Genomic DNA, 24,702 nt, shown 5'->3' with positions numbered 1-24,702 from the left:
AAACCGAGAGCTATGGATTAACTCTGGACACTTGTTGTTGCCGATTGCTCAGTCTGAACTTGGCATCACACTGAATACATCTTTACTCTTAGAATCTCCAGTAAGGAAATAAAGTCCCTTCATATCATGCTTGAGATGAAACAATGACTTTGTATATTCTGACAGCGACCTGGCCCATTCAGTCCTGCAGACTTGCTGATGAGGCCCTCACACTGCATGGTGCGTAAGCCAATAAAATCACAGGGAGACTTGGTGAATAACTGCTGATGGCTTTTGAGTCTATCAGGGGAGAAGAGTTTAAAAAATCAGCCAGGATGAATACACAAAGGGGGAAAGAGAATAAACAGAGACACGTTTTAAAAAAAAAATACTTTCATAAACTGCTAGAGTGAAACCTTGAAATGCCCCCACCCGCGTTCATCGAGTCATTCATTGAGCCCATTCTCTGCATCAAAGACAGTTCTTATTTCCATTTTTATACCATCTAGGCGAACACCACCTGTGAAAATGAGTTGACAGGTTCACAGAGGGAGACTTTGATTGAAATGCTACCAAAGCAATCAGTTGTTACAGACTACCATATTAAGGCCGAAGGTGTTTGAAAACAATTATGAGGGGAAGGCTGACTCTTTCTAAACGATTGAACAAATTGGATTGAAAGCTCTTTGCATCAATAGTGGGCTGACAAGCAAAGTGTCCCAAAGCCATAAAAAAAAGGTTGTGTGAGTTTTGCTGTAAAAGCAATTTCTAATTTCATTCCTTAAATTCCTGTTGGTGATTATCCACTCAAGTGTCAACCGAAACGCTGCCAATGTGTGGCACAATTTTCAATGAGAACAGATTACTTAAGATATATCAGTTGTGGGGAATAAATCAACATTTTCTTATTTTGGTCCCAAAGTCATTTCGTAAAAATTGGTATATGGTTTAGCAATGTATTCTTTGTCATTTCAGCAAAGTAAGAAATTACACTACTCACAAAAAGTTAGGGATATTCTGCTTTCGGATGAAATTTCAGAATGTACATAAAATGCACTATAACCTTTCCAGGTGATCTTAATTTGACCTTCTACTTAAATGCCCTACTTTCATGATATAATCTCACTGTAGCATCAACTTTTTACATTTTCCATACATTTCACCCGACAGTGGAATATGCCAAACTTTTTGTGAGTAGTGTATAAGGATTCCTTTTAGCTTCTTCAGGGATTTACCTCTATGGCAAAATCATAGATATCCAAATAGTTTTGTGGGCACTTGACAATGAAAGTCTAATATTCACTTTCCTTTTGGCTTCCTATGGAGTTGACTTACATGCAGAAGACTACAAACTGAGTCCCCAAATATCCTAACTATAAACCTAGCTGATGGAAACGTAGGGCAGCATGACACAGAGCAGAGCGACTCGTTTCTGCTCTGAGGATCTTAGCTCTGGTGCTGAACGTTGTTGAAGTCAGCTTCTGAACAAGATGCTGATACAACAAAGACCTTAATGTGTCTTCTGACTGATGCATGCTGTTAGAGGTGAATGTGGTGCAGCTGATCTGCAGGTGTAATGAACTGTAACTCTAACTGGACATATAGACTATGAGTAATATATTTATCGTAATCATAGATGAGGTGTATTGAAAAGAAAACCTCAGTAATAATGTTAAGTGTTTATAAAAAACTAAAAATATCTACAAATAAGAAAATGAACAAGCACGGGACAAATTACTTGTATTTCCTCCTTGTTGCTAACTTTGTCCGTCTGTCTTTTGGTGCTGGACAGGCTGTTTACAGCCGGTTTATCAGAGCTTTCCTGGTGAAAACAGCTGCCTCTCTGTAGATGGAGTTACCCATTTGCATGGGTAGGGAAAAGCAGACGTTATGCCAGCATTACTAACTTCACTTCTTCCCCGGAGTTCTTGTGCTTTCTCGTCTCGCAGGTTCTTATCGATCCTGGTGGAGCCTCCTGCCATGGTCCTGCTAGATTGCCATTGCCAATACTGTTGTTGCTGTGCACCTGTCTGTCTGTCTCTCTCACCCCAACTGGTCGAGACAGACAACCACCCACCTAGAGCCGAAGGATCTGTCCTAGGTTTCTGCCTTTTAACAGGCAGTTTTTCCTTGCCCTTGTCGCCAAGTGCTTGCTCATGGTGGTACTGTTGGGTCTCTGTAAATAATGTTATAAAGAGTTCGGTCTAGACCTGCTCTATTTGAAAAGTGTCCTGAGATAACTTCTGTTATGAATTGGCGCTATACAAATAAAATTGAATTGAACTGAATTATCATTTCCTTTTCATTTACATAAATGTTTGACCCATAAATATCCTCTGTTGATTATGTCACTTTAGGCTCAGTTTGACTTTGACGCTGTAAACAACCAGGAATGTAATGACTGGGGTCAAACAGCATAAACAAGTTAATGATGGCACATAAACATCCAAAGCAATTATGTAATGTGAAGAAATAAAGCTAAACAGCCTCCTTTCAACAGTTCAATCCTGTTGATTTGCAATCATCTGGCTAACAGCATCAACTGAATCCCCTAAATGTAAAAAAGTACTATCCACATGTCCGTTTTCTATAACATCTTTATTTAAAAGGATTTACAACACAAACTGGCAGCACTTAATTTAAATGGCATCTTTTTTTTTTTAACCTCAGTTCTGCACAACTTTGTATTTTTGTACATACAAACACACAAAATGTGTCCCTTCGAAAAAACAATTTGTAAGGTCCTTAAAAAGAGAAAAGGTCAAAGGTAAACAAGGGAGAAATATTCTGGCAGTTCAGTATATCTGTGATCTTCATAAAAGGGGTAGTTCAGTGGCCCAAAAGACTCTCAGACCAGCTGACCAGCATTGAATCGGGGTATGTATGCATGAAAGGGGACTTCTGAAGATGAAAAAACACCACTCAAACTGCGACAACCAATAATGCTATTCAGTTCCCTAACCAATATAAACTCCAAACTGGGAATAAAACTACAGTAACAGTCATTTCATATGATCAGTGGTTTATGTTAGCTTATTAGAGACAATCTGAGATGACCTGCGTTAAAGGTCCGGTGTGTAAGATTTACGGAGATCTATTGGCTGAAATGAAAATATAACAATCACAGGTCTGTTTTCATTAGTGTATAACCATCTGAAAATAAAGTGTTGTGTTTTTATCGACAGGTCCTCTTGTACAGTCTGCTATGTTGAACTGCTATATTTCTACAGTACTTTTGCAGCTACCAAAGTTTCTCCTACACGGCTGGAAGGGAAGAGTGAGGCGAGGGGTATTCAGTTGGTTTCACTCTGCAGCCTCACTGTTAGATGCCAGTAAATCTTACACACTGGTCCTTTAACTTACACGATCAGCTAGTGTGTTCAGACACAAGACAGTTTCTCTCGTGGTTTATCTGGCTGGCTGACATCTCTAGAGACAAAACTGAATCATAGAAAAGTATCTGTAAATTATTCATACAGTACATACCAAAAAACGTTTTATCTCTGGTCATATAAAAAAAAAAAAAAAATTGTATTTAACACTTGGAGCTTAGAAATATCTGTTTTGCTGCCACATTGTGATTCTTCTGGAGGACAAAGATAATGTGAAAACACTCAAGTCACAGTAGAATCATTGTAAGTGAATTAAATATGTTCTTACTTGGCTTTTGACATTTAAGGTGTGAAACACCACTTGAGCCTTTTGCATTAAAGTCGTAAAAATAGTGGATGAATCGTTTTTGTGCATGAGAGTATCAGCCTCTGGATTATTGGTGGTCAGACTGCATCAAAATGGAGGAAAGTTGTGCGTACGCCTGCTTCGCTTGAAATATTTTCCCGCGAATTAAGTTTAATTAGGTTACTTCACAAAGACTTTTGTGTCAGGTAAACGCATGACATGAAGCTACTTTGACACTTGACATTACTTTGGGGAACAAAGAAGAATTTCAGATCTTTTCTCTCTTTCCTGGTAGCACAAACAGGATCTGTTAAAACCGCAACCCTGACTCAAAAAGAAGGGAAAACCAAGATAAAATGACCTTTCTATAGGAGGATTCAATTTACACGATGTGAGATTAAATGGATGAGACCGTTTTTCTCTTCATCCACGAGGAGATGTGCGTGACAGGTGATGGCTGGTAAATAGTGCAATATAGTGGCCAAAATAACTTTCCTCGCAAAATTCACCAAATCCCGGCACTGTTCCACCGCTAAAGCAAATATTCAGAAAGTGATTCCAACAGGAAAATTTCAGCTACCATTCAACTGAATGATGGGGTAAACTGACATTGCATTTTCTTTTCATTTTCAGCTCTGCTCGTCACAGAAACATAAGTACACATAGCGTTGGCATCATTTCCCTTTCAGTTCAATCGATTCCCAATGTGATTTCAAACTGCCAGAATCAATGACGACGAGCTTAGTAAAGGATAAAAATACTGTTTTTCAACTACTGAACACAGTCTGCTTCCTCCAATGACTGAGGCTCCAACCCTGATGCCACCATAAAAAAGTTGCATTAATCAAAGTTAGTTGGAACTAAACAGAGGATGTAGAATGAGGACAAGAAGATGAGCAACAGAAAAAAAGTATACTGTGGAAGGAAGGGAAAGTGACAGATGCCTCTGCTGGTTGGGAAACTGTTAATGCAATAAAAGAAGTTCTAATGAACTACAAACATGATGAACACCCCCAAAACTTGTATTAAAATAGAAAGGGTTATATAATGTAATTAAATCTAGAAATTGCAGATAACTGAAATAAAACCCAAACTAAATAAAAACTCAATACCATCTTCAGCAGCCCACAAGTAATTATACCAATAAAGCTTCAAATTGACTTGATGTGGAAAATAACTCACTCTTATGATTCAAAACTGTTCAATTATCATTTTATATTAGGAGGTCAGTCTTTGTATGCAACCACCAGAGGGCCATGCAGTCACTTTCCTTCCCTTACGGAGATGAGGAGAGCAGAGGAGAAAGGAGCTGTTGTGTTTTTAGGCCGTGCCCGCTGCTCCTGCAGGCACCGCCGTAGAGAGTGTCGCAGCGTTCAGGCCTTTCCCTCGATGTCTCTGACCACCTCTCCTGCGTCCTCCACCTCCCGACTTGAGCTGCAGACAGACGGGAACACCACAGTGAGCCAGCTGTTGCATGGAATCAGGTTAAAAGAAGACCAGCCACCAGGTAAAACCAGAGGGTCCACAGGAATGCATTTCTCACTTGTGCTTTACGCTTTAAAAAGGTTAAGAGGGTAAAGACTAGGTTCACTTTTTTTTCCCAGGGGAAGGAATAAAATGAAAAAGGTCAAGCACAAAAGTTCAGGGTTTCCCCCAGGAGATAGTGGAGGTGCCAAGGCCCTACAATTTAGTACTCATTATATAAATGATTTTTTTAGATGCAATGTAGTTATGGTAATATTTAATACAATATGTATATATATAATAATTTCATCTGACATTAGCAGATGGGGTTGCCCTCCTCCACTATAAACACTGAAGAAAACCCTGCAATGTCACCAGTTGTATTCATATGGCAGCCTAACACAATGCTCTAATACATTTTAATGATGACAAACTAGGTTACTTTCAGTCAAACCTTTTGAAACATCATACTTTCAAAAACATGTTAGAATTTTAATTATTATTTTCCATGACCAGGGAGAACCATAAATTTGTTACAATTACAAAACTTCACATTAAAATACTTTAAGTAATAAAATCAGTGGGAAAGGGAGAAAAATAACACTTTTTAAAGGTAAGTACCGCAACTGTTTCTACATCAAAACCCACAGGGGTCCAGTTCAGTCACTACTTTAGCAATTAAGCATTTAATTGCTAAAAAGTGAAGCTGCTCAGCGACCAGCAGTTAAACTCTGCAGTTGTACGGGAGGAGTTTCCAGGTGTGACTGTGAATGAGGAATATAAATAAGACTGCACCGAATAGGAGCATGCACGCTCAGGAAACATCAGTTCAGGGAGTTTAGAAAGTGAAGCAAACAACAAAACAACAGCCAAGCTTAAGAAGACGAGGACCTCATCATGACTCCCACAGTCTGCAGAAACTTCTTTACCTTGTTTTCTCTGTTGACATCTTTACATAGAGCCTCCTCCTCTGCCACTGTCTGACGCAGCATGCCAAGACAGGGAGGGAGGGAGGGAGGGAGGGAAGAGAGATGGGAGCAGAAAAGCAAAGCGTTAAAGTTGAAGCAAAGAGCATGAAGGGCAGAAAAAGCAGAGAGGAGGGGTGAGTATCGGATGGGAAATGAGGAGGAAATAAGAAGGATGATGAAGGAAACAAGTGTAACCGTACGGGGGAAGGAAAGCAGGATATTATGGGCAGGGTAAGAAGGTAATTGAAAGCAGATTTGGGAGGGAAAAAAAGAATAAATATGGGAGAAGGAAAATCACATAAGTCAGCAGTTGAAGCACAACAGGTGAGAGAGAGAGAGAGAGAGAGAGAGAGAGAGAGAGAGAGAGAGAGAGAGAGAGAGAGAGGACAGACAATTGAATGAATGAACTGGCAAATTTAAAAAGTCACAAGCAGGAAGAAAGTAGCTTTTTAAATGGCGACAGGAGCATTTAAACAGTTCAGTTTGTTGCACATAAATGGAGCAGTGCTACAATGTGATCTTCACTTTATTTTCTAGATTAAATATAATAAGTTAAATAAATAATGTATTATGTATTGATATTGTTGATACAAAATCTTCTGGATTGAGAAATAATCCCTTTTTTGTCCTTAAAAATAGTGATATGTAAGGCTAGCTCTGCCTATAAATTGAACACGTGGAGCATGGATTCACTCACTGGTAGCTGTGCTGTGTTCGGACTAGGCGGCCGTGCTGCTGATCCAGCCTCCTCATTGGCTGCTGTGCCATCTTTAGAAGTCTTCTTACTGGCCTGCATCTTGGCCTGTTGGGCCTTAGCTGCCTGGGTGTTCACCGATTGGAGAAGCTGAAATAACAAGCACAGCCAGTGTCAGTTGACGCACGTTAATCAGAGACTTCACGTAGGAGTGTAGAGAGCACACACATACACACTGAAACACAGACGTTAGCGTAAGCTCCAGTACCTTTGTGATGGTGCCCACAGCTTTGGTGCGTCCCTCCCTGAACACCAGCTTCTGGTCACAGTGCAGGTACTCGGGAGTCTTAATGAAGCGGAAGTGGACTGTGGCCTTGTCCCCTGTCCGTAGGCAGTCTTTGTTCATGGTCAGGATGGTGGCTGTCTGCCTGATGCTGCCGCAGTGGACTGGTGTGGTGGAGAGAGGAGTGTGACCCAGTTACTCTTGGTAGGAACGTTTCAGGGTTACGGTTTTGTGTTTGGATAAAGCAAGACCTCATAAAATCCAAGTGTAACTGCACCCATAATGTAATAAGGATCAGACACAGAAGCTACATAAAGTTAAAAGGGATTCGACTGTGTTGCCACTGACCCATGGCCTGGTATCTCGGGGATATCGTGGTGGGGTGATGGAGCACCAAAATCTCAGCCTCAAACTCCCAGGTGGCCTGTGGCATCAACTTTGGGGAAACCATGACCATGCCTTTCCTTATAGATGAACGTTTGATCTGAGACATGGAGAGAATGTAAACAAAACAAAAGAGCAGGAAGAAAAATGAAAGATGAAGTTGGGGGGAAAAGTGATGAAGCCAAACCAGAATTAGCGACACAATATCACCTGAACCCACATGCTGGGATTTGCATGCATTATAAAACTGATTATAAAGTTTGGAAACTAATTCTGTCACATCAGGAAAGTTTCAGAAGATTTTAAAAACTTAACTTTGTGTCAGGTTGTCTTTATATAAAAGCATTAAAAAGCTCTCTGGTGGCACTAATTCAGCCAAACTTTTCTCCTACAAACCTTTTTGAGGGCAAAGGACGCCGTCTGGCCACCGCGAACCTCCCTAACAGGCATCCTCTTGCGGTGGATGGATTTAACGGCGATGGGGATGAAGGTGCCCAGCGGGTCTGGGCCTAAGAGCAGCGTGTCGTTGAGACGAATTATTCCACGTAATGTAGTCCCTGAAACTACTGTGCCCACGCCCTGCCAAGAGAAGATTAACAATGGGCCACATTAGTTCACACAGTCTTCATCAGTCTCCATTAGTGTGAAGCGTTCAGTGTATAAATCTCTGCAGGTAATGCCTTTTTTTTCTTTTTCTTTCATATTCTGAAAGTAGTAATAAGTATTTCCACCACTATGTCAACAGTCTTTAAGCTTTTAATACTGTGGAAGGTGTTGCGGGGGTGTACAGAATGTGCTTGTTTTTATATTCTGCTCTGCTGTGAAAGGCACTGACAGTCTCTGCACTCACATTTACATGCAGGTATTTGACAGCGAAACTACAGATTCAGTTCAGTGTTTCGCTCAGAGACATTTCCACATGACACACTGCTGCTGACAGAAAAATTGGCTTTTATATCAACAGCAACCTGCAACTGCACAGACTCTCAAAGTGCTGTTGTCTCCCTTCAGGGCTTCACTTTAACATTCAGACCACTGTCAACTTCTTCTGTTTGGTCAGGTTGCCCCGGCTGGTAACCCCTTTCAGAAGAGGAAAGAGTGACTGGGCTGAAAGGAAAAACAAATCCAACATCTGTGAGTGTAAAGCTAAGTGTGAGTTTTATTTCGTACCGGTACGGAGTATGTGTCATCTATCTGGAACTCAGCAGGCTCATCGTTGTTGAAGTTGGTCCTCGATGAAAGGAGGTTGAGGAACATCTTCAGCAGGTCCATGTTCTCCCCCGTCACATTTGAGATTTGAAAAATCGGACACATCCTGCAGAGAAGGGGGAGTCAGGGAAGGAGAGAAAGCTTAAGCCCAAGTGTCAGCAAGCATCTGCCCGTCATGCTTGCTCAACCTATAAGCTCTACAAGCATCAGGGATGCTGTTGTTCAGACCAAAAAATGTAGACTTGTGTTAGATGTTTTAGTATTGACACATTTAACCCCAGTTTTATTCCTCCTTTTTTAATGATGCAGGGTTCATGATGAAGTGTCCCAGGTTTATTACAGGTAGGTGGTCAGTATTTATGGGACATGTGTTTGTGGCGCTCTTGGTTGTTCTCACCACAGCTGATTTTTCCACTGCAGTCTCAGTGGAGCAGAGCAGCAGTCTACAGCGAACTGACTACAGTTTACTACAGTTTCTTCTAACCGTAACGTTCATTTGGCCACAGCCCGTAAGTAACAGTTCAAATCAAGTAGAAATTTATTTTATAGAAAATGTTTCTTCTAGAAAGTCATAGTGTTCGTTGCACATACAATTAACGTCACACTGTATCTTTTTTTAATCAACCACAACACCAAATGCAAGTTTGATGATTTACAGGTTGTATGCATGTAGATATGACGATCTACAGCTTGTCCACTGGGCGTCTCTGAGAATACTGATCGCGGTTCTGGGGGGAAAAAACGAGTCTGTTATGCTTGACTGGTAAACCAACTTTGAGGTTTCATCCTACCAACAGTTGAGTTATACAATCAAATATCTGGACATTTTAATCAATTACCAGGTATTTCCATGACTGGAAAACTAGTCTCTACATTTCCAGGTTTTCCAAGAAGCATTCCTGTTGTTCTACCATAAATACAATGCCATGAATTAAAAAGTATTTGGGAATCTTTAAAAATCTTTTATGTAAAATTAATTGAATTTATAAAACAATACACAAACCTTCTTTAAAACTGTAGTGTGGAAACAGTGAACTAGGTCTTGCATGTTACCACATAAATTCCCACATTTCGCTGAAGCTGACAGAAGTCTTGCTTCAGAACTCATTATCCACAGAGAAGCTTCAGGCATTTTCTAAATACTAACTTGGTGAAATTGTAGGGTAACTGCAGATATTTTTTTTATTTTCTTTTTTTACTTGTAGATAATGTGTCAACTGGTTGAAATCTGTCACAGGATGTATTTATCTGCACCACATGTTCAAACTGAGTTCAGAAGAGCTACTATTAATCTCAAATGGAATGAGCCGCAAAAACTAAAATCGCTCCTTGATAATTTTAAAAAACTTGCGATTGTTAATAAAGGTATGTAATTTGTGTGTCTGTATCTGCCCTTACTTAAACTGTGTGTATTCATTCTTTTACACAGGTCTCTTTTGAAAAAATAGATCATGATCTCAATGAGACCTGTTTAATAAAGGATTGAATACATTTAAAAAAAAAGTCTTTATTGTTTTCTTCCAGTCAGATTTTTATGTCTCTCCCTCTTTGGACAATGTATTTCTGTCTTTACATCCCTCTTTGTCACTCTTACCTCTCGGAGCTAAAGTTGGAGGCTGTGACGATGACATCATCCTTGTTCTGGACCAACACTGGGATTTTCCTGCAGCCTGGTGACTTTAATAACCTCTGTAATAATTTTAGCGTCTCTGCAGACACACACACACACACACACACACAAATCCATCATGCATACTATTATACTACTAATACCTCACATGGGAACTTCAACATTAGCTTATCTTACGTTGCCAGATGTTGGGTGCAGATGTGATGCTAGTCATTAAAGATGTAAAGCTCTGCAATTATACAGCTTTTTTTGGGGGGGGATCTAACACGAACACTATGAGCTTTACTGTTGTCTCTTTACCTTGCAGGATGTTGGCTGGACACATGTCTATCTTAGTAACCACTACAAACACCGGCACATTTAAGGCCAGTGCCAGACCCAAATGCTCTTTGGTCATGCCAACGATGCCAGCGTTACTGCCGACCTAAGACAGGAGAGAGGAGGAACAGGGAAACAGGAAAGGGTTATCTTTACTAAATTTTAAAAGAATTGAAATTTAACAACAACAAAAAAAACAATGACTAAGCAACACGGCAAGCACAGACACACACTTTCCCAAATTTCATCTCTCTCTCACCATGAGCATGCAGAAATCAGGCAGGTGTCCCGTCATGCCGAAGACAGTGGTCTTGAGGTACTTCTCGTGACCAGCCAGGTCTATGAAGGTGATGACCTTCGAGGATTTCTCACAGATCTTGGTCCAGTCTAAGCCGCCACCGTGGCTGTCTGGCTTGTTCACCACCTACAGGAGAGGGAGGACACAGAGAGAATAGAAGATGACTTGACGCAGTATGTGAGAGAAATGAAAGCCCGACTAGAATAAAATTCCAGAAGAGGGGGGAAAAAAATCGTCTTTCTCCGACCCAGTGTTATTTATGTATGGCATTTAGTCCAAAGGTCTTTAAAATAAAAGCACTAGAGAACTGGCAAACGTAGGATAGCTGCTATCACTTTCTTCATTGCTGCACGGCTCAGAGAAAATTCCTGAGCATTGGCTGAAGCTCACCTGTCCCTCCTGGTCAAACCCCAGGATATCATTGCCCACACTGCTGGTCCTGCCGCTTTCCATTTCATGCTTGTGTCTGAAGAGCTTCTGCCGAGCGAAGCCTCTGCCATTGTCCAGCTCACCGTGGGTCAAAACCCCAAGCAGAGTGCTTTTGCCAGCATCCACGTTCCCTACCACCGCCACTCTGGAGACAGGAGAGAGGAGAAAATGGAGAGTGAGGACTTCAGTTAGCAGTACAGAGAAATGTATGTTGTTATATTAGTGGTATAATGAGGTAGGTACACATCCTCTCCCTGCCTGTAAATGCTTTAACTGCGCTTGTATCTTGTTTACTGTCTGTGGTTATTAATGACTCTGTCCATGTTCTTGTATTTGTTATTTTATTTCAGTTAACAGTTGCTATGAATGAACATGGATCCGCAGCACAACATACTCAGTTTAAACAAAGGTTCAATTAAATAACAATAATAGAGTAACATAATAATCATCCCTCAAAATCCAACTCCATATAAACATAAACAAAACACACATAACACTCTACGGCTGTAACCATTTTATTTGAAATTATAAAAATTTGCTCGAACGTGGTTATCTTTCAAAGTGTAACGACCTGTTCGACCACGTGAAGTCGTTTGTTTTGTGATCGAGCAGAGTGCACTTCACTATCAGCTTGACCTATGGCATTCCCTATTGATAAGTAAACAAAGTTAATAATGTTACGTGGTTTACCACAAAAATGGAGGACACTAGCAAGCAAAGCGTGGAGCATGGCCGTCCTGAGCGCACAATATACTGAAGCGTCAGAGAATCTGTCGACTTTGTTCGAAGCAGCTGCCTAACCCTACAGTGACAACAAATCTAGCGTTCCAGCTTTAGTCCGCGGAGGGGAGGGACCACAGACGAGCTGAGCTACGCCAAATGTACAACCTCTTCTGACTGCTAATATTCGGCACACTCGGCTTCAGCAGGTCCCTTAGTAGAAGCTTGTAAAAAATGCATTAAAGAGACCAATAAGAGAACAAGATTTGTATGCAAGGATATGGGGATATGCAGCTCATTGGTGTGGTAAGAGTGAATGTCTTATCCTTTAGTATCATGTTTTACGTAACGTTTTCCTGTATGGTGTTATATAGTTTTACTCTGTGTTTTGAGATCAGATTTTTGGCGAATTCATTTCATTTTGACTTTTTTGAAACACACTAAGACATGTCCAAATAGAATAAACAGAGCCAGCAGCTCAAAACTCAAATATGACTTATCATTATCTTCTCTTAATCTTACCTGACTTCCAGAAAATCCTGCTCGCCCACACGTCGGCGGATGAGGTAGTCCTGAATCTTTCCGCCGGTGTCTGTCCTCTCCCTCAGCCAGATCAGGTCAGCCTCAATCTGCTCACACAGCGACCGTACCGTGGCTACCGACGCCTCCATGTCCTTCTCATCCAGACCGTAGTCACCTCCATCTAAACAGAGAGGAGGGGGGGGTGGGGGGTGAAAGAGAGAGCGAGAAAAGAAAGTTACTCTGATGCAGAACAGAGAATGAGTTTGGTAACATTAGCCATTTACATTAGACAGGCTATTGTAAAGCCTCGCCCTGAGAATGTCAGTTTCTTTCTATATGACAGGGTGGTGACCACACCACACTGGCAGAAGTCTTTGAAGAAGAGTAAATAAAAAGGTGGTTTATAGGAGAGCTGGGAGTGGGTGTAGAGTGGAGATTAGAAAACCTTATTTACTGGGACCACAATGACTGACAAAATGACTGGATCATAACCAGTTTGCTTAAGGCCCGACCAAGAACAGCAGGCTTGGAGATCTTATTATAGGTTACTACATAGAGATATATATCTCAAGAAACCCTGAAATACACTACAGTAGGTGTTTTTCAGGCTACCAGTTACTTTATGGTTAAAGCAGCTCAAACATGCTACCACTGACTGGCCACAGAGGCTACTAATACTAGACTGACAAACAGAAACAACCAGTCAGGTCAGTAGGCCAGTCAACTTGCTGCTCTTCCAGTCGGCCAGTCAGTCAGACAGACAGGCAGGCAGACATGAACTGGTGAACTAGTGACAGTCTCAGTGCTGAGCAAGCAAAAATGACACCCTTTCACACATGCACTTTAACCCCCCCCCCACAAACAGGCCACATGGGTCACACATGCTGCTGTAACAGGCAAAAAAGAACTGGTTGCCAACAAAAGCCCTCGTGGTTGTGCATGGGGTGGAGGAAGAGAATGAAAACTAAATGGCAAACAAATGGGGTCAGCTGGCTTGGGTGCTACTACACACTGGTGGCTAGGCCTCTCCCTAAATATGCTAAAAAAAAAAATTAAAAAATGCAGCTGCTTATGTAGAGCAGTACCTTCCATTGCCTGGAATTGGTCAATGTGTAAAATGCTACACTGTCCATATCTCAGTGTCAGCTGTGGGTGGAAAATAAACACCTGTCTTACACAACATGCTAGTGAATTTTGCCTTTGTTTTCCTCTGTTTTTGATTTTGAGGATTGTACAAAAATCGAGCTGGTAAAATGTTAAAAGTCTTTGGTGCCATCTATGGGATATATACCAGACACACCAGAAAAAATAGGACTTTCTTGGCCAAACTAAATTCAAATCCTGGGGCCTGTTTTGCCACGAGTTATTTAGTTTCTCAATCTTGCATGGTATCACTTAACATGACATTTCCAAATCAAACCAATCTCAAATTCTTTGGCTTGTCTAGTGCTGATATCAAGGTCTGTGTGAGTTTGAATCATATTTAGTCATATTTACCTTTTAAAGTTTTTGTCAATTTGTTGTGAACATTTTAGTCTTTAAAATAAAAAAAAAATGTATAGTCATTATTTCATCTCATCTTTTCTCCACGCACTTCTGCCTTGTCCTTTCTTGCCAATGATAATAAAGAGATTTCAGTGGGTTTTTTTATTAGTAGGGATGCTGACTCAGCATCCACACTACTGTTCTTCAAATCTTTATTTTCATTATTATAATTCCTTTTTATAAATGTTATGAAATGTATGCATTTCAATAACATCTCATTCTCAACACCACTTTTCATTATATTTTCGACACCGATTTGTCAATTTGAATTTAATTAACAGCTAATGTACACGTAGTGGGAGCAGAGGAAGAAGTTGTTCTTGGAACAACATACTTTACTGCTGAAACCTCTGACACTACCAACGGAAACATTTATCTTTGACCTACTAGAAACACATTTATTTCCCTCCTTGTCATTGTATATAAGAGAAATAACTCAGATGATTGCTCCAGACATACAGCCCATAACCTGCAGAGCATACATTTCTGAATCCTTACAAATCCTCAAGTGAGCATGAAAACAATCCATGAATCCAACCTTGTAATGTTAATATGCACTACATGTTTCATGTAACAAAGCATGTTCTTTGTTAGGTCAAGGTGTGCGGCAACACCTTAGGTGGCATTCTAATGATTTATGTGCTGTTCAGTGGAGCAAGTGTATTCTCAACTCTCAAAACTCAAAAGAACCCTTACCTGAACCCATCCCAACCACATAGATTGTCTCTCCACAGCCTTCATCTATCCGCTCCCTCAGATGCCGTAGTAATGAATCATACTGTTCCCCTGTTGGACTCACTAGAACCAGCTGTGAAAAATGAGACGCAAGGGAAGACACAACAAAGAAATATGTTGGAAGGTCAAACAAGAGCAAACACAGACTTCTGTGAGGGGGTTTCTGAAGTACTGACAACTACAAAACACAAAACATAGCTTTATTTTAAAGGTCATAGGCTTTGCAAATCAGTCAGTGATTGTGTTTTCTTAGTTCAGTTTAAGGCTGTAGAGGTTGCTCCTGCATACAGTAGACATACCCCGTGGATGGGTAACCTGCCAGCTGGATGCACTTACTTACGCAGCGCAACATACGTGTCACTTTGTGGCGTTTTGCACAGCCAGCACAAAATGCGCTGGCGTGGAGCTTACGTGCAACAAGAACTTCAAATGTGTTACTACACACCATTCGTTCACCGAATCATAACAAAAAGCTGCCTGCTAGGAGCGTCTTCAAACTTAACGCTACAAGGTGCAATTTACAGTGAGGCCCACCTTGCTGCTAAGGTCTAAATGATCCGCGGACTCGCCGTTTGTACCCTCGCCGTCTTCGAAGCACTCTCCGCTGCATGGATCGTCGGCACATCCCTGGTCCGGTGCAAACATACAAGCGGGCACTATGGACTCTGCTGCTGGTAGTGCACTCGGGCATATCGCTGGCTCTGTCGCCGTTAACGACGCCATTTCTAAAAAAAAAAAAAAAAGAGAAAGAGTGCAAACACGACAAAATAAATATACACTGACTCGTCTCCTTTGCTCGGCTCCACTGGCTAACCTTTAGCGAGCAGCACATACAGAAAGTTTGGTTATCACAGCCAGTTAGCTAATGCTAACCAAGCATCGAACTTGCTGTTATAATATGTAGATTAAAACTCCTAAAATGGAAATGGAAATAAAATGCTACAGCCGTAAAATGTCAACAACCACACCTTCAAACTTTTCAATTTAATTGTTTTGATAAAGGTAATCAAATCTCTTATGAAATGAAGGCATACCAGAAGTTGCTAACTAGCCGACAAGCTAACTTAGTTGTTTATTCGCGTTAGCTTGGGTTTGTGAGCACTGAGTGTAGGACACGCCCATCAGAAAATGGAGACATGTGATTGGTTACAGTACTTGAAGTCACGCCTACTGCCATGACGTATGCCATACATCAGCATGTTGCTCGGGTGAAGCGTCGACAGATAAACCCCCCCCCCCCCCCCCCGCACATACACGCACACTTATTCTGACGTAATAATACTAAATTTAAAAAAATTGCCATTTCACATCCACTGTACCTATAAATTGTATATTGTATAGTTTAATTAATGGTGAAATATACTAGTGGCTGGTAGATTTGCCCGGCCCACAATCTAATCCAATATAATCTATTTAATGGCTGTTTCTGTATACTGAATATTAGATCTCTCATAGGCTTGGTTACCCTCATTCTACCATCTGGGGTACCAGCAGACCCCAGAGGGATACTTTTTGTCATATCTCTCAATTTTTGCCAATTTGTTCCTAATGACTTCATATAAGTGGTTTGTATTGGAGACCCCAGTCAATGTGATGCCCTCTGCCCTATGTATCTGTTATCTAAATATGTTTTTGTTTTTTTTAGCAATGATTCCACCACATTCTCATACAAACATATTGTATTGTAATGTCTTTTATGCTGTTTTTATATGTATTTTTCTATTTATCAATCTATTTATTTATTGCAAGTACAGTACATTTGCTTCTATAATCACTCCCCAAAATGAACTGAATGTAATTATGTTGTAGTTGAAACAGTAATAAATGAGGCAAACCAAATGCAAACTAATAAATAACTGCCTCCTCTCTCTTAAAATTAGCAGTATATAATATGATATTTCACAGCAAGACTATCAAAAAAACAAGTAAAGCATAGTTGTGAAGAGTCACAGACAAAAACACTTCTCAGACACCCGTTTATAGTGCAACAATCTCAGCAACCCACAACATCATTAGTAAATGAGTAGCCAGTTATTGTAGTTTGTTCTTAGGACAGTTTGACTTTCCTTATGAAGGTCGACCACTTTTTAATTATAATATATACTTTTTTTATTTTCAGACTGCCAAGAAAACCTCATGGAGTAATGTAATGTGTACAATATTGCTTTGCAAACAATTCATTCACTTCTTACAGTTATCAAACATGTATAAATACATTTTTCATTCCAGGGAACTTCCGTCCGAAGCTGTAGCCGACATCCTATAATATGAAGCAGAACAGTGACTATTGTATCACTGAGGGGCAAATATCGTCATGTGTGACTGGTCATTTCTTTACAATCCTTTCCCTACTGCTTGTTTCCCACCCCCAGCGTCACCAGTGTTATATAAACCACTCACCTGCCTGCCGAGCTTTGTCACTCAAGGCACAACCCACTGAAGACAGCCAAGATGGTAAGTGGTGGAAAAAAAGCTTTAATCTCAGCATATTTCTTCATTCTTCTCCTGGACAAATATCTGCATTCATCATCTTGTTGTTCTATATCTGAGTTATGGTGCTATAATAAGCTCACAACAGCAATGTTTCTCCTTTCCTCCAACTTTTACAGCCATTTCTAAACACTCAAAGATAGGGAAGATCTTTTCTGATTGCACTTAAAATATTCGAACCAGTATTCACACGTTTCAGATTTACAGGTTGAATATTAGTGGTACATTTTTAAAAAGGTTTGTTAGCGACAACAGAATCATTAACACTGATTCACTAGACCACAGAAAGGAGAGAACATGCTTGGTAGCATTAACACCTGAACTTTCTACTTTTTGCAGCTATTATTTTAATATTTCTCACTTGTACGTGTGATTTCATAATCATTTGTAGAAAGCTAAGTGACACATTTCTATGCTTTTCTGCCCAGGAAGTGCTTTGTTTCATTCATACTAAGTTACACAACTCAAAATAAAAATCAGTGGTTGACTCGGTCACCTCAGAGTAGAATGTCCTGATTCTCTATGATCCCTGTGAGACATACATATATTGTAATTCATAATAATATACAATGGCTTGGAAACAAAAGACAAGCATTATGCTGGTATGCTGGCACATTACACCTTAATAGTTAACTGACTCAAATCCCCACATGTATTAATAAAGTACAACTTAATTATTCTCGAACACCTCGCCTGTGCAGTCAATGATAAACCAGTACCGATCGGAGATAGGGGATAAGACATGACTTTAAAGAATGTATTGTGAGTGGTATAGGCTGAGGTATCTTTGGGTGTGGTACAGGTATATAGGGGACAGGATGTTGAAGTTTATGTGTAACTATCAGGTGATGCTCAGCATGCAGAGACGAGGGACAGTAGTGAATGGAATTTATTGTATTATTGATTAGATAAATAAGTTCAAATTCCTGATATGCCACACTGAGAGTTAAAACTATTCAAATCAATCTTAGATGTTTTATTAGGTTTGCTAGTTGTGTGTTAGTTGTCCCTGCCTAGCATCTGCGAACGTAACATGACATAGGGTCCGTGGGTAGGCGTATGTTTATGGTTTTACAGTCTCTGTATGACGACCACGTGTCATTGAACAAACACGGCGCCTTCCTGTTTCAGTACTTTAACAGCTGAGGGTACACTGTTCCACCCTGGTTGATCATCAACAGCCAAGATAAGAACACCTCTGATCATCAATTATTCCTCCAGACTACACAATTATTTCTGTTTGTCTCTCACATAGTCCTAAATTAGCCAAAGCGTTATTTTTCAAATATGGAGAAAAAAAGATAAATTAAATATGTTCTGCCTAAAATTGATAAACTCTGTTTGTGCACTCTGGTTTCACTTACAAGATAGATGGGTTTTTAATGTGGGAGGATAAACATTAAGAATAAAGTCAGTAGTTGGCATTTAGCCCTGCTTTCTTGTAAAACCAGATTGGTAGCCTGATCCAAGCTTTAGTTAAATAAATTTAAAAAAAAACAATGAGTGTTGCATATCTTTTCATGTAAAAGTTGACTTGTTTCCTCAATAGAGTCACTTTGGTTTGTGAAGTGAAGTTACCATTCTAAAGACTCATCCGTCCACCCACCGACCCATCCAGCCATCCATCCAAATCAGTTTCCATATTCATCTTTTTCATTTCCCTTTACAGAAAGTCAAGAACATGACATTCAAGGAGGGGCATGAGTTCAAGATCCGCATCAAGCCCACGGACGACTGCAACTCGTAAGTTCCCCTCATGAGAGAAGTTTCAAGTGGAAGAACTTTCTGAAAATGTTCCAGATCCATTGTCTCTGCGTCATACAGTTTAGCTTTTAGATGTAGATAACAAAGAGGAAGTTGACATAGTGCACTGTGAGACAGGTTAATGTTTCATCCACTTCTTCCCTTTTTCGTGTTCCTGCCTCCACTGCAGCTTTGCCATCAACATCGGTCATGATGCTGAGAACATTGCGATGCACTTCAACCCCCGTTTCGACTGTGGCAATGACACTAACACCATTGTCTTCAACTCCTTGTCCGGGGGGTCCTGGGGTGATGAGCTCCGTGAGGGAAACTTTCCCTTCGTGCGTGGGGAGGAATGCAAGGTGTGTTGGGAAAATATGAGTGTTCGTCAGTTGTCTGTAATCTCTCAAACTTCAGTTTAGTCAGATACCAAACAGCAGAACCGTTTAGTCTCTTGCATACAACTAAATACAAGGTTTAGTCTAAAGGATGTAAGTAAGGAAACTTTAATACACATAGAGTACATTGTAATATTTAGCCTACTACTAGACAAAGTAACCCTTGCTGTCGCCACACATTACAATTACAATATGATGCTCAAACATAGCACAGTAGCAGTAGCACAAGAGTATTTCCAATTGAGGCAGTGTGTTTTATTTCTATTCAATTTAACTTTTAATTTCTAAGGGAGAGAACGAGTTTTCTTCTTATTGCTTTTCATTCTGCATATCTGCTTAATTACATTAGGTACACACAGTCATCATGTCAATATTCCAAAAAGGGTTAAAAAAAAGATAATAAAGACAACTGTGGCAACAGAAATAGTAAGTAAAAAGAAACTGTGTCCCTCCATTACTTTATCGCATTCTGCAGCACCTAAAATGGCAAATATCTAATCCCAGGAGCATAGTTGTCCCCGAATTAAGTTGCATTCTTACGGTTTTATCACTGTTTAGACAACAGAGGCTCAAAAGTTCTTCTGCTGTGATTGTAGTTCACACACAGACCTGTTGTATTTGAAAGAATACTTTTAGCAGACCATTGGCAAAGTACGTTTGCTGTATTTATTGCAGTCATTTGGCCTAAGCTCAAATTTCATAATGTCTTTTGCCATAAGGAGGGTATTAGTGTTTCTGGTATGTGTGCTGCAACACTGTTAGGTCAACAGAAACTGAGCTATACAATCATTAACCGGTTTATAGGTTCATAAAACCTGAGAGCCACTGATGGAGACAGATAGCCCTACCTATCTATCTCAGTCATTCTTTTTACATCCAGTTCTCTTACCTTTTTGTTGTATGACATTAACAGACACTTGACCAACACTGAAAAATAAACCATGTGTTTTCTGTTCTTAGTTTCATGTCAACTTCAACAATGAGCAGTTTTACATCAAGCTTCCCGATGGTTCCATGTTGAACTTCCCCAACCGACTGGGAGACGTCAAGTACCAGTACTTTGATGTCAGCGGGGAAGCAAGGATCATCGGCATCAAGATCAAGTAGAGGCTGAACTCTTCTTAACCCTTTGACTCTTGATCTGTCCACCTTTTGTTTGTTGCTGAAATAGTCCGTTTTACATTACTGAGCCCAGGCCTGCTTGTTCATCTTTTCTCCTGGTGAGGCATTATGGGGAAAAAAAATGTGTAGCAATGTGTAGTGCTGATGTTGTAATAAGAGGAATTGGCCTAAAGAGGGAGCCACAGCACATCTTACCTCATTGTGCCTGTTTGACAGCTTATCAGTCACTGGGTTTGTTAATAAATGCTGTGAAAAAATCTCTGTGTTTTCTCTGTGTTCTTTTCTCTCTAAAGCCCATGCATCATTAATAAAACACAGACATTAGAAAAGTAAAACAAAGATACTATCTACTTGTATGAAAACAGAATTTTGTGCTGGTGATTAACCAAAAAGGGGGGACAATAGAAGTTTGTGATCACATTGTTTTTTAAAATATTGGTTCAGCAAAACATTTAATGAAAGAGCATGTTTAAAAGCATCTAGAAATTGATGTCACCATACATTTAAGATACTTAGAACAGTTAACACCAGATAAGAGCTGCATGATTACCAGAGATGATGAATACATGTTTTATTATTGTACTCTGCATAAGTCTGAGTGTCTGTGACACTGTTAACTTTTAAATGCAAGTCTGCTCAAAAGGGTTTTAAATATTAGCCACACTGAACAATGTGAACAAACAAAGGAAGAAAAAAGAGTGAAAAATTGGAACTGAGCCGCAAGTAAGAATTTGTCACGAAGGCTTGCAGTGTGAATTTGGCCAATATATCGACTGGAATGTAAGGACAGAGCAGATAAAAGAGGATGAAACACGATAATGCAAAAGGAGGGACAATATACGACAGAGGTGAGATGAAACACATGCTTACGGAGACAATTTGCAGGAGGACTCAAAGAAGCCGTGGCCCGAGGCTGAGGAATGTGGCACGATGCAACCACATTCCCTGTAAGGAGATGAAAAATCCTTTACTGTACGTGTGTGAGTTTGTGTGTGTGTGTTTCTTTTATTCAGCAATTGCAAAGTATGTTTTCTGTGATACATTTTTGTGATCAGTATTCATTCCTAAATGTCTGAAAACTCTCATTTTGTATTTTTAACTTTTGTAAAATAACTCACATTTGAACCTAAATGTCAGCTTGAAGATCATATAAAATGTATTTTTAGAGTGATATCATTAATGTAAAGAAGGCAGAATCAGAGATTGTTTAAAAGGCAGAATTTGTACATGTATATTACAAACTGAAATACTGTGTCATTTATGCAACCAGGAGACTTGCAGTCAGACATTCATGTAAGCAAACATCCACCTGCTGTGCTGAATTTCTCCAAATCCTCAACAGCTCTGGTTACCCTTCTCAACAGAGCAGGACATATGTAGCATCACACACAGCATTTTGCAAAGTTTGTACAAAGTTTAGATTAAAAGCATTTTGTACAAAATCACTTGAACAAAACTGTCCTCTCTCAGGCTGATGATGGGTCAATAACATTTTCCCGCTCCAGTGTCCATGCTCAGTAATTGTTTAGTCATCCACTACAGGTCCTGCAGTGGTGTGGTCACAGCTGACCCGGGGTCAGTCCTGCTTGAACCCACAGACTGACCTTTCTGGGCCAAGTAATCTTTATAGTTGCGGGTCAGAAGAGTATAAAGAAATGGATTGATACAGCTGTTCCCATAGGTTAGACATGTGACAAAGAAATTCACATAATTGTGAGCAGCTGGAGACAAAGCTTTGAGGGACTCCGGAGAAAACAGTTTGGCCAGCTGCCATCCCCAGAAAGGCAAGAAGCAAGCCCAGTAGGCCACCACAATGCTAAAGATCATTGATACGACTTTTTGTTTGAGTCCTCTCCTCCGGGCAGACCGGCTGCTACCTCCTAAGCTAGCCTGTGCTGCCCAGTAGCGCCTGGCCAGCCCCACATACAGCCCAACGATTACCAATCCAGGAACTAGAACACTTGTAAGAAACAGGACAGTGATATAAGCCTTGAAGGCATCAGGGGTCCAGGTAGGGAAGCAGATTCTCTTAACCAAACCAGCCGCAGTTGGTTTGCCCTCCCTGAGTCGGATCATCACCATCATGGGAAGCGTAAGCACAAAAGCTAAACCCCAAATAATCCCTGCCACTAGCCTTCGTTTGCGGGACGAGGACCTGTGTGCGCTGAAGGGCCTTGCCACGGCACGGTAGCGTTCCAGGCTCATTGCAACCAAAATGAAGACACTGGAATGCATGGTGAGGAGGTCGAGACTCAGCAGGATGCGACAGCCAGCCTCACCAAACAGCCAGTCATGGGCGAAGTAGGTGCAGACCACGAAGGGGATGGTGGAGAGGTAGAGCAGGTCAGCCAGAGCCAAATTGATGATGTACACGTACATGGAACCTGTTCGGCGCAAAGCGGCTGAACGTGTGATGATGAGCGTGTATGTGTTGCCTGCCAAACCCATGGCGCACATGATCAACAGTGTGGCACCGAGCAGGGATGTCACCCAAAGGCCCCCGCTGCCTCCACCACCACCTCCAGCACCGCTAGTCTCCTGGGACCCTCCCAGCTGTGGAGTGATGGTGGCATTAGGAGTGCAGTTCATTGCAGGTTCACAGATCATGAGTCAGAGGTCAGGCCTAAATCTTTAAGAGCCAGTTTACACAGAGCTATATGGCGGTTGGCTCCTGGATTAAATTGGATACGATTTTTAAGTCTGTAAAAACAAGATGGCTGATTGAAAAGACTGTCATTTTTTAACACAATCCACGTGAAAAGCAAACGTTGCTTGTCAGGACTCCTCATGAATATTTGATATTAACCTGAGCTAAATCCAAGAAATAACATAAACGGGCAACAGGTGGCAGAGCAGGGATGATGAGAACAACTATATTAATCCACAGAGAAGCTGTAAGTAGACCAGTGACATGGCCAGCAGCTTCAATGACTGCAGAGCTGCCGGTGGCTTGCACTTATCCCCAAAAATAAGGTCCTCCAAACAGCCATGATACCATATTACCAAAATCGACAGTGAAAAAGCCTCCAGCCAAGATTTAAGCCATCAAGAACCTTCAGACGTGAGAGATATTCTCAGTTACAGAGCACAGGGATTTCTCTGTTGTGCTTCAGGGCTGAAGTGGATCTGACAAGGGTCATTTGGGAGCAGCAGAGTGGCACAGTGAGTCAGGACACTGCCTTTCAACTTGAAAAACTGTTCAAAGTCTCTGATAGCCAGCTCCTGCAGTACCGAGGTGTGCTTGAGCAAGACTTCAGTTGCTGACATTTCCAGGGAAAGTCTCCGTAGGGGGAATTACTTTTAATACAAGAAAGAAAGAAAAAAATCACTCCCCTTTCCTCTATCAGTGTCCACTGTAGGAACCACAGTACATGTCCAGGTTTTTGTTTATGGTTGAATTACAGCTATATCCAGTATTTGTCTCGTCTTCCCTCTTCTAGGTTTCTACCTGCACACAGACACCTAAGTAGATCCATTACTTTTCCAAACGTTCCTCTATACCTCCATAAACGATGCATGGCGGAAAACCTTCAGTTTCTCCTCAGATCTTCAGTCCCCATTTGATTCTGCGTTGTGATAGAAGACTGTTGTGTCTGTGTTCTTTGGAGTTCTCCTGGTCACAGTCCTCTCCCTCCTCTTCCCACTGTCCACCCTCTTTCTCACCAGGGTGAAAAACTAGCACGGGCCTATAGATTTATGAGGTATTCCTCTCGGGCCTCAACCTGCTGTCTCTGAGCTCCAAGGTGTACTCAGAAATCCCTGGCAGGGGCATTGTCTTAACTACACACACATACTATACAACAGCCAAATGTATGCATAAAAAAGAGTATAACTATTGATTTCAGCTCATTTTAGAGGTATAAACTCTATAACCTCCTTTTTAGCAATTTATGTGCCTCATCTTAAAATTCTACTCTTCTTCTAATCATAACTTTTAGAAACAAGAAATATACACCTGCTTTCTTTGTGAATTACAACGAGTATTTATTATTTCTGCTGAATTTGTCTTCACACATAATTTTCTCTAAAACTTTTTCGGATGCTTTCTGCTGTGATAATAAACAGTAAGCGGCTATTTTTAAAATGATTTAAT

At 40.7% G+C, this 24,702-nt stretch overlaps 3 protein-coding genes across 5 annotated transcripts; 1 reads left to right on the top strand and 2 right to left on the bottom strand.

Annotated features, from left to right (window-relative positions):
• Positions 1 to 2,558: 2,558 nt before the first annotated feature.
• Positions 2,559 to 15,975, bottom strand: gtpbp1l (GTP binding protein 1, like). 3 transcript variants are annotated; one of them, XM_051383687.1, is made up of 15 exons: positions 15,891 to 15,975; positions 15,391 to 15,581; positions 14,818 to 14,929; positions 12,577 to 12,757; positions 11,296 to 11,479; positions 10,867 to 11,031; positions 10,590 to 10,713; positions 10,254 to 10,368; positions 8,621 to 8,765; positions 7,847 to 8,029; positions 7,415 to 7,550; positions 7,052 to 7,230; positions 6,787 to 6,933; positions 6,051 to 6,101; positions 2,559 to 5,091 (listed from the first exon to the last, which is right to left on the bottom strand). In XM_051383687.1, the coding sequence occupies exons 2-15, from the start codon at positions 15,577 to 15,579 to the stop codon at positions 4,978 to 4,980; spliced, it is 2,025 nt and encodes a 674-aa protein (XP_051239647.1). In that variant the 5' UTR covers positions 15,580 to 15,581; positions 15,891 to 15,975; the 3' UTR covers positions 2,559 to 4,977. The 3 variants fall into 3 exon arrangements, with proteins under 3 accessions (XP_051239647.1, XP_051239649.1, XP_051239650.1); XM_051383689.1 differs by having other exon boundaries at positions 15,825 to 15,941; XM_051383690.1 differs by lacking the exon at positions 6,051 to 6,101 and having other exon boundaries at positions 15,391 to 15,939.
• A 1,251-nt stretch (positions 15,976 to 17,226) lies between these two features.
• Positions 17,227 to 20,873, top strand: lgals2b (lectin, galactoside-binding, soluble, 2b). The gene is made up of 4 exons (XM_051383693.1): positions 17,227 to 17,310; positions 19,016 to 19,089; positions 19,280 to 19,451; positions 20,448 to 20,873. The coding sequence occupies exons 1-4, from the start codon at positions 17,308 to 17,310 to the stop codon at positions 20,592 to 20,594; spliced, it is 396 nt and encodes a 131-aa protein (XP_051239653.1). The 5' UTR covers positions 17,227 to 17,307; the 3' UTR covers positions 20,595 to 20,873.
• A 171-nt stretch (positions 20,874 to 21,044) lies between these two features.
• Positions 21,045 to 24,287, bottom strand: uts2r4 (urotensin-2 receptor 4). The gene has a single exon (XM_051383692.1). It carries the CDS (start codon positions 23,214 to 23,216, stop codon positions 22,146 to 22,148), a length of 1,071 nt encoding a protein of 356 aa, XP_051239652.1. The 5' UTR covers positions 23,217 to 24,287; the 3' UTR covers positions 21,045 to 22,145.
• Between the last annotated feature and the right edge of the window lie 415 nt (positions 24,288 to 24,702).

This window comes from Dicentrarchus labrax, unplaced genomic scaffold (assembly GCF_905237075.1).
Source record: "Dicentrarchus labrax unplaced genomic scaffold, dlabrax2021, whole genome shotgun sequence".
NCBI classification, from domain to species: domain Eukaryota; kingdom Metazoa; phylum Chordata; class Actinopteri; family Moronidae; genus Dicentrarchus; species Dicentrarchus labrax.
Note: the sequence above shows the minus strand (reverse complement) of the source record. Positions and strands in the feature narration are given on the sequence as shown.

Excerpts from the sequence above, each read along its gene's own strand:
- gtpbp1l (XM_051383687.1), bottom strand. The coding sequence starts at position 15,579 with ATGGCGTCGTTAACGGCGACAGAGCCAGCGATATGCCCGAGTGCACTA. Across the intron at positions 11,032-11,295 it reads GGTTTGACCAGGAGGGACAG|GTGGTGAACAAGCCAGACAG; the intron begins GTGAGCTTCAGC and ends CCTCTCCTGTAG. Across the intron at positions 8,030-8,620 it reads ATGACACATACTCCGTACCG|GGCGTGGGCACAGTAGTTTC; the intron begins GTACGAAATAAA and ends TTCTCTTGGCAG.
- lgals2b (XM_051383693.1), top strand. Across the intron at positions 19,090-19,279 it reads CCCACGGACGACTGCAACTC|CTTTGCCATCAACATCGGTC; the intron begins GTAAGTTCCCCT and ends CCTCCACTGCAG. Across the intron at positions 19,452-20,447 it reads TGCGTGGGGAGGAATGCAAG|TTTCATGTCAACTTCAACAA; the intron begins GTGTGTTGGGAA and ends TTCTGTTCTTAG.
- uts2r4 (XM_051383692.1), bottom strand. The coding sequence starts at position 23,216 with ATGATCTGTGAACCTGCAATGAACTGCACTCCTAATGCCACCATCACT.